Source organism: Botryllus schlosseri, chromosome 1 (genome assembly GCF_051294905.1).
Source record: "Botryllus schlosseri isolate E-star chromosome 1, Bs_hap1, whole genome shotgun sequence".
Taxonomy (NCBI): Eukaryota; Metazoa; Chordata; class Ascidiacea; order Stolidobranchia; family Styelidae; genus Botryllus; species Botryllus schlosseri.
In genome coordinates, this window is record NC_137236.1 from 32,703,978 (window position 1) to 32,712,898 (window position 8,921).

General features: G+C 41.1%; 1 protein-coding gene and 1 long non-coding RNA gene across 3 annotated transcripts; one reads left to right on the forward strand and one right to left on the reverse strand.

The window, feature by feature from the left end:
• Positions 1-5,488: 5,488 nt before the first annotated feature.
• LOC145447765 (uncharacterized) lies at positions 5,489-6,333 on the forward strand. Its single transcript, XR_013917699.1, has 2 exons — positions 5,489-5,826; positions 5,883-6,333. It is a non-coding gene; the product is annotated as an uncharacterized LOC145447765 (long non-coding RNA).
• A 525-nt stretch (positions 6,334-6,858) lies between these two features.
• On the reverse strand, positions 6,859-8,589 carry LOC145447770 (myb/SANT-like DNA-binding domain-containing protein 3). Of its 2 annotated transcripts, XR_013917700.1 has the most exons (3): positions 7,787-8,589; positions 7,525-7,715; positions 6,859-7,007 (listed from the first exon to the last, which is right to left on the reverse strand). XR_013917700.1 is itself a non-coding variant. In XM_080326041.1 (2 exons), the coding sequence occupies exons 1-2, from the start codon at positions 8,002-8,004 to the stop codon at positions 7,601-7,603; spliced, it is 333 nt and encodes a 110-aa protein (XP_080182167.1). In that variant the 5' UTR covers positions 8,005-8,589; the 3' UTR covers positions 7,405-7,600. The 2 variants fall into 2 exon arrangements, 1 of the variants encoding a protein (XP_080182167.1); XM_080326041.1 differs by lacking the exon at positions 6,859-7,007 and having other exon boundaries at positions 7,405-7,715.
• Between the last annotated feature and the right edge of the window lie 332 nt (positions 8,590-8,921).

An 8,921-nucleotide genomic window follows, 5' to 3' on the forward strand; every position in this document is an offset into this window, starting at 1 on the left:
ATCGTAAATTTTTATGTATTAACCCTTATCAGCACAGGGATTTTAGGTAACTTCATCGGCACAGACGTTGACAAATTGTCGACCTGGTATTTTCTATTGTTTCTCAATGCAAAGAAAGACGCTAGTCTCGTAGTGAATTTGTTATTTTAAGGGATTTTATATTGATAAAACCTTTAGAAACGGTCATTGATACTAATTTGAAGGACTGTTTTAGCTTGAGCAAGTCAAAAATCTACGAAAAATGTCAAAATTTTCAATGTTTTCTTCCACTTACGGATGATGATTCCGGAACATCTAATTGACGCACCTACGGGGCTCGTTCACTTTCGGACCAAACTCAGTACAGCCTTACGGAGAAAACGGGTTTTTGGTCCGAAAGTGAACGAGCCCCGTCCTGGTCCTGGTTCGTTATATTCCGATTTTAGAATTAGGCTGCGTGATTCGCAAAATGCCACTTTTGAAATGTTAGTCAACTTATTAGCTCTCAGATAAAATGCCAAGATACCTCAAATATGTGACAGGCAGTAGTGAACTTGAAGAGTTCTTTCAGAACTGCAATCAGTGTAGTAGAATTTATTAACTCAATGACTCTTCGTGTGCCCGTTATCAAGAGTTCGCGGGACAATTATAAGCAGAACGAGTTTCTATGTAATCTTACAATGCCGTTAATTGTCTGTGTAAGGTGGCTTGTATTGTATGATTTGATTCTCTCTTGTCACGAGTACTGGAGTACCGGTACAGCTAACTTTGTCAAGAGCATTGTTACGTCATATTTAGCCAATCTGGTTTTCTGTAGATTTCTCATTGTGTGGTTAACTCTTGATAAGGGGTACACGAAAAGCCTTCGAGTTAATACTCTACTGCAATTACTGTAGTTCTGAATACAATATTGAACAGTTCTACCGGAAACAAAACAATTTATTTAATCTCATTACTAACAAAAGTCAGTGCGAAATTTGCGCTCGACTTCTAGCGCATATCCAGTCAATGTCTCGATCACAGGATGCACATGCACATGCACATGCACAATTTGATAATGCTATTATCACCCTCATCTCTTCTTCAATAGCAAGTAACCTCCGTAACCTCCCTATTTATTTGGGGTTTTATGTTGACCAGAATGGAAATCCAGTCTCGCAAAGGTACGGCGTGGAAAATTGAAGTACAATCACAATTGCCTTTTCTCCAATGCAATGATATTCCTTCCGGATTTTCATTCAAAATTCGTCGACAGCCACCTCATTGTACCATAACTTCAAGCTTCCGTCAGTACGGATGTCAATCAGCTCAATACCTCCTCTTTGAGATTTAAAGTAAAATGGGTTTCTTGTGGCAAAAATGGGTTTCTTACCCATTCATAGTTTTCGGTGACTAGTGTTGGAAAATAAGTGTATATTTTTGCATGCAAACAATTGATATGCCGAACAAATGATTGCACGATTTCCCTGTTATTCGTTTCGGAGAAATGGGAGAACATGGTGCAGATTCCTGCTTCTGCTTGTACTGACCACATTTTGAATTTCTTTCAAATCTCTAATTTTGCAACAGTTTTCATTCTTGCTTGCATACTGGAATTTGTCTTATTTAGGTGGTCAACGATATCTACCAAACATGCTAATATCTCTGAACATGTCTCAAATACGTCTACGAATGGTGTCATTTGACATGGGAATCGTTTTCAATTCAGTTGCAACTTTGGTCACAAACATTTTATTGACAATTCCAGTGCAAGACGGAAAAATAACTTTCTCTGCTTCCGCGCGAGGCTTTGAGAATTGTACAAACTTCACATCGAGCTCGATTTAGATTATTTATTGATCGTTTGCTATATACTAGAATTATTTTGCTCATAATTTGAAAGTTTTGAAGAAATCGCTCGCGGCACACTTGAGAGACGTAAATGGCACACTAGTGTGCCGCGGCACACCGGTTGAGAACCACTGGGCTACATCATTAAAATTCTGATGCGGCGTTTTAACACTGGCACTGTACTCGTTAACATTAAGCCATACAGATCAATTCTATCTTTAAATGTGCGATTATTATCCAATTGTAACTGTAGTAAGAACAAGATGGGCGGATATAACGACGTGATCAATAGAAATTCGATTTGTACCAAATGGACAATGGTTTGACGTTCGATATTGGTGCACTCGTTAGCAGTCCATCCGGTGTCGATCAAGTTTGCCGGAAGATAATATTTTCCCGTTGAAACGAATCGAATAATCGAATTAAACACTGTGCGTTGCACATTGCGCAATGCCCATAACTAGTTAAACTATGCAGTATATGCACATTGCACATTTACAAGTTTACGAAACAGAAGATTACAAATTGGAAATCGCGTATCAAATCAGTAATTTATCTCCAACATAATGTACCATGGGGTTTTGGGCTACTCTTCTCCCACCCCCTATTTACGCTCGAAAATCCTTACTGGAGTGAATGACGATGATGCGCAGTAATGAATTCCAATTAGCATGCATAATTGCATACTGAATAACACTGTCCAATTTCGCAATCCGATTAAAAAACTATCACAAAGGAACGAGTATTTGCTCATCCGATTCATAGCAACGATGAGATGGAGTTTCTATAGGCTCGTGCTCGTCATATCGACATGTGCAACGGGATCACGTTTTTATCCTCTCTCCCATTTCGCGCAATACATAGTGATCATTATTTTTGAACCGTATACAATTGGCCAACAAGGTTGTGCTGATGATGAAATTGCGGGTATGCCGAATATCCACGATATTCACAGGAATATTTCGCATACCGAGGTTCGGCACTAATGTATGAAAATTGAAAATTGAACATACGACTGCTCTACTGTTAAATCCCCATGAACATGGTTAGTCGAAAAGATAGCGCCAAAGAGGAAAATATTCCTAATTTCGCTACGGCCTGCTGTTGTATGAACCCAGCAGATATGGTTGTTGCATATATAATAGCATCTTATGAAATACGTCGTAGCCGGAGCTACCCCTCAAATAACTGGCTCCAGCTCCGGCTCCGGCTCCGGCTGAATTTTATGTAGAGCTCCGGATCCTGCTCCAGATCCGGTATAATAGCACTGCTCCGGGGCTCCGGCTCCGGGTTCCGGCTCCGGCTCCAAAGCCTGCTTGACACCGTGTTGAATTGAAAATGACTCGAGTTAAAACTAGGAAAGTGTGATTGACTTGTGACTCGGAACCTTGTGACTTGGTTACAACCCTGATAGCAACTTACATTTGATCATCCGGAATATAGCATACACAATTATTATAGCGCTAATTAGTCGAGTGGTCTTCGGGCGCCATTCAAGAGCTAAATATTTCCACCGCCTCAACGCAATTTATCTGATACGAAGGAATAATACCCATTTAGTAATAATAATTTATCACTTTATCGGCGCACCATATCACTGTTATTTACTTATCACACTTGGATATATTCTCATTATGGAATGATGTTACCCTGAGTATATAATGTTGTTTTCGGGGTTAAGAAGAGACTCTTCTACGCTCACGACAATAACGTATCCGAATCAACTGCATTGTGCGAATCTGTGGATTGAGAATTCACTACCAAGACAGCAGCGGACTCAAGGTCAAATTACCGCTAAAGTGCAACCCATAATGTCCGGTTAGCTACCATTGTACTTCAGGCACCAGTGTCTGCGATAGTCTTGAACACGGAATAAACTAGAAGCCTGCGTGTGAACGCCTACGTTGAGAAATAGTCTGGTCAATTTACAGAACATATAGGCTTGTAAGACATCGGGCGCCGACCCTTTTTGCTATTGACGGCCGCATATCAATTACTTTTCCACATTCCAGGGCATATCCGCAATGAACTAAATCAGCGGTTCTCAACCTTTTTTGACACGTGCCCCCCTTGGCGATGGTTAAAAAAAATCGCGCCCACTGACCCCCCTTACATTTATTGTCATGTCAAAAAGAGCACATAATCTAATACAGAGGCGGGCAACCTTCCTCCATTTCGATTACTTATGTAGCCTAAGGCCGCATTCCAGGGCATAGCCGCAATGAACGATCTGGACGCAAAATACTTATGGGAACTGTCCATATCCATTCCCGCTGAACCCCGGACTATTCTACTTCTCACAACGGCCTATTGTACGCACCGATATCGCGAGTGGCAATGTTATGAATAGTTGCTTGGAGTGCGTATTGTCGCGCTGAGCGCGAAACTTTTTCAGAGCCGCGAATGAATTGTTATTTCTTGAGGATTCCAAACCTGCTCCAATTAAGAAGGGCGCTATTGCATTAAAATCGAAAAATGTAGTCTTGTTGAATTGCGCGGAGCGCGAAGAAAATTTCAAGATTAAATAAAATCTCTCGATAATTCGGGAGTGAATTCGTAATTGCAATTTGCATTTCTACGGCTGCCAACACATACTAATTGAATTAGGCGTCGACGGCCGCATGCGGCCGTACGGGCTGCCCACTCCTGATATAATAGTATACATAAGGTATATCATACGCCAATTTTGAATCCGCATTACAGTTGTTTAGTCTTTTACATCGCTGACAAACTTCCACAAACTTGTTTGAAAATAACAAAAAAACATTGAAAAGGACATCAACGAATTTCAAGGTAGGTTGCACTGAGACTAATCCTGATGCTGGTAGTGACTACAGAGAGCACAGGGTCGTTCTGTCCTGCCATGCTAAATTTGATCAGTTTTGGAAATGAATTAAATTGTGTTGATTTATAGCCAAATTGAGGACGAAACCAAGCAACCTATATTGCATTTAAGTCTGTCTTAGGCAGTGCAGTCCGCCAGCAAACAACAATAGCGACCTAGCGCACAGAGATTTAGGCTACTGCCAAAGCTATAAAGTAATGAATGACTTGCACGTAGGAATTCCACTTAGGCCCGTATTCAAAGAGACGCCTCGAACTCAAACTCAAGGCTTGCTCGACGGAGTAAAGGCGGAGTTCAACTCCATTGGAGTAGCTCCTTGGTATTCAAAGACATTTTCTAGCTTTGCTCAGTTTCGAGTCTTACTCGACACGTCTGGCATCGTTCGCAACCGTGCGCTGTGCGCTCGCTCGATATGAACTGTTAAGATGCCGGGTTGGAATCCCGGTACGTTTAGCGTAATATATTTGGTGTGCAGTATCGCACCGTGAGGACAATTAGTAGAATCTTTGGTGTGCACGAGACACCGATTCCATATTGGCAGATAGGTATACGGTACGTGTTTCATTCCTTTCAGATAAAATAGCTATTGACATGAATATGTTAGAATATTACATGCAAGTGAATGGAAACAGGCTGCAGCAAGTACGGAAGTACCTTACAGATTTTGATAATCCCGTGGAATACATTACTGAGGAACTGTGTTCTGATCGCTATAGGCTTACGAAAGCCGGTGTTAGTGGTTTATGGAGATCCTACATGACCTTACCAGCCCATCCAACAAAGGCCTGCCCCTGTTGTTGAAGTTACTTGTTGTTTTGCGCTTTTACGCCACAGGAAGCTTTCAAGTTGTTGCTGGGGAACTGGAACATGTATCCCAGCTCACCATTGGTTGGTGGATTGGTGAAGCTGGACAGTATGGCCATAGCTCATAAAAGCTCAGCTTCAGCAAACATCAAATTCCCACAAGTTGAAGTCGCAGCCAATGAGGCCACACGATTTTACGACCAACAGCTGCTGAACAAGGTTCTAATATCCTCCAGAACAACTATAGAGAGGAATTTTGGAGTGTGGAAGAGCGTGTTCCCCTGCTTATCACTGGGTCTACGGGCGACACATCAATGACTGTGATTAATGTTAACAGCAGTGTTATACAACTATGCCAGAAAGCACAGGTAATATATTTCTTGATTTTTTTTATTATCAAGCGCTTAACTCCCTTCAAATTTAGGTGCATCATCAACAATGAAACTGATGTCCCTGTCATCCCATAAGAAGTTGTAGAGGCACCGAGAGATGTACGAAGCTCCCTGAGAGGCCTAGCTCGGAGACGACGGATCGTAGAAACCCACTTTACGAATGAAATTTAATTTATCAGAAATAAAGAAACTGCGGTATCACTTGTATGGAACCGAACGAAATGGTACAGTGTAGAAAGAAAAGAAGTGGAACAGTAACTATCAATAATCCACGGTTACATGGGCATAGCGAAAAAAGCACAAATATCACAGTGCGGTGTTGCAAGTCAAGGCTTATGCAGTTAAACGGGCATAGCAAAAGAAACGTATTGATGTCACGGTGCTGCAATTAGAGGCATAGTAACTATCAATAATGCACGGTTAAAAGGGTATGGCACAAGAAAAGCATTCATGTCACATTGCTGCAAGTACAAGCATAGTAACTATCAATATTCCACAGGTAAATGGGTATGGCACAAGGAAAGCATTCATGTCACATTGCTGCAAAGCATAGTAACTATCAATAATCCACAGTTAAATGGGTATGGCACAAGGAAAGCATTCATGTCACATAGCTGCAAGTACAAGCATAGTAACTATCAATAATCCACAGTTAAATGGGTATGGCACAAGGGGAGCATTCATGTCACATTGCTGCAAGTACAAGCATAGTAACTATCAATAATCCACAGTTAAATGGGTATGGCACAAGGAAAGCATTCATGTCACATTGCTGCAAGTACAAGCATAGTAACATCAATAATGCGCAGGTAAATGGCACAAAAAAATATTTGCATCACGGTGCTGCAAGCAGAAGCAATGAATCTTAAATTGAAAGCTTTTATAAAGTAGGTAGACCGGTTTCTAGTAGGACTGGTGAAGGCAAGCCTTCAAGCTTTTGCCTTGCATCTGCTATCAACAGCTGCTTGGTCACAAGTACCGACTGCAGATCAGAACCAATTTAATCTTTTCCACTTTCAACTCATGCTCCAAGAACATGGCATCCGATATGAAGTTGTTAAATTCAGCTCTTTTTGGTTTCCTTCTTGGCATCTCTGTCTTTTCCGTTTCTTTCACCACCGGCCTTGAAGCCGGAGTTGCAGTCGTGAAACTTACATCTGAAATTGGGATATATGATTATAGAAAGCACTCATTGCATTGCAAATGCGTATAAATTCTAAATAACTTATATATGCTTCTAAAGCTTTGCTCAGAATTTTAGTAATGTATCTGTATATATTTACACAGATTTTAGTTAACGTTCATTAATAATAAACAATATCGATGTCAACATCACATCGTGGATATGCCCCAGACCCTGATCACCATTGACTGGCTATGGTCCTCATGACTATCAATCAATGCGCAGTGCTAATTCTGGTCAGTGTTAGTTTTCGGGTTTGCAAATATAAGGTTTTACAGTTATTATACGGAGCGATTTTGGAGGTATGGCACAAATTTGGTAAGTACAGGAATCGCAGCTATGCGGTAACCCAACACGCAGCAAAACCTACATAACCAGAGACAGCGATGCTCAAATATCAACAGCGAATACCGTTGACTACTAATAGCGGGGATAACTGCTTGATATGGTGCTTTTATCAATGAAGTGTCCATTATTATGGAATACCGTACCTGAAGATGTCGATGCTACGGAAACGTCCACAAACACCACTTGGTCAGAATCAAAATCGTTCTGGAGTGGCTTGAATTATTCCGGTATCATGCTATGGATCATCTGTGACATCTCTGGTACTGCCTTGGTTGGAGGACCTCCGCCAGTTGCAGCCAGGTGGGCACGTTCCTCTGTTATATCTTCTTTCGATCTGTTGAAATGCATACGCTACGCATTAGAACTGGCCTCGGCACATTCCTAGAATTTCATCAAAAATCTTACCTCGCCTCCATGTTATTCCAACATTTTTTAAGCTGCTTGGATGATACCTTTTGAGCATCCGGGAAGGAATTGTATTGAACGGCAAGATCTTCCCATGCAGCATTTTTCCTTTGGATAGAATTTCCATCATTTCTTTTATCCTCAAGTACATCCAGCTTTGCTCTTACAAGAGTCATAAGACGGCTCTTGTCAGCCAAACTAAACCTTAATTTTGACATAACTGTAACTGGAAAAATGTTTCTGTTGAAATCCAACAATATAGTTTGCTTTCCTAAACATTATCACGTGGCAGACACATCGAGAAAACTGCGAAAAAGCAAGGCTTGTATGAATACTACCTCATCACTGCCATACTTCACAACTACCATTTCATTGATATACAGTACACTATTATACAGCTTATTAAAGCCAGATATTACATGAAAATGATCGAACTCTGTGGACTTTACAATGTACTATACCGGTATAGTTTACCATTAAGATCATAAATACGATTAAAATATGTGCACAGCCCATCATCCCGCAGCATACTACCAGAAAAGTCAGTGCAAAGCGTTCGAGTAAAGCCTTGAGACAGCCCCCGGCTCGACTCGGAAAACGCGCACTCGACTGCCAAATTCTCAGCTCGCCAGCTACCGCGCATCGTCTCTGAATACCAAACAGCTCGAAGTCGAGCTCGACAGACCGCGAAGTCCGACTCCAGCCGTGCTCAAACTCATTATTGAGTTGCGCTCTCTGAATACCGATTGTTACGCAATTTTGACGCAAAGTGAGTTTGAGCACTGAGTGAGGTTTCTTGAATACGGGCCTTAATCTTCAAAGATTATCAAAAATTTGCTCGAATGAAGTCGAAATCAGCCTATACTCAGTTGAGCGCTACTGCTTGAGTTTGAGTTTGTCATGCTTTCTCTAATACGAATTGAGTTTAATCTTCAATAATCGTATCTTCAAAATGGTTGTGAAACACATGTTTAGTCACAATTTATACAGACATTGACAAAATTGACAAAAAAATTGACTAATCTACTTTTTCATATCGTCTTACTGTAGGCTACGCACCGAAATCCTGAGTGGTCCCGTTTGGAATGGTTCCTTGGATTCGTTATGGTCATGCGAACATTTTTTCAGATTCACG

What these genes read in the sequence shown, in the direction of transcription:
- LOC145447770 (XM_080326041.1), bottom strand. Translation starts at nt 8,004, where the DNA reads ATGTCAAAATTAAGGTTTAGTTTGGCTGACAAGAGCCGTCTTATGACT. An exon ending in TGGAATAACATGGAGGCGAG is followed by an intron (nt 7,716 to 7,786) that starts GTAAGATTTTTG and finishes GCATTTCAACAG; the next exon opens with ATCGAAAGAAGATATAACAG.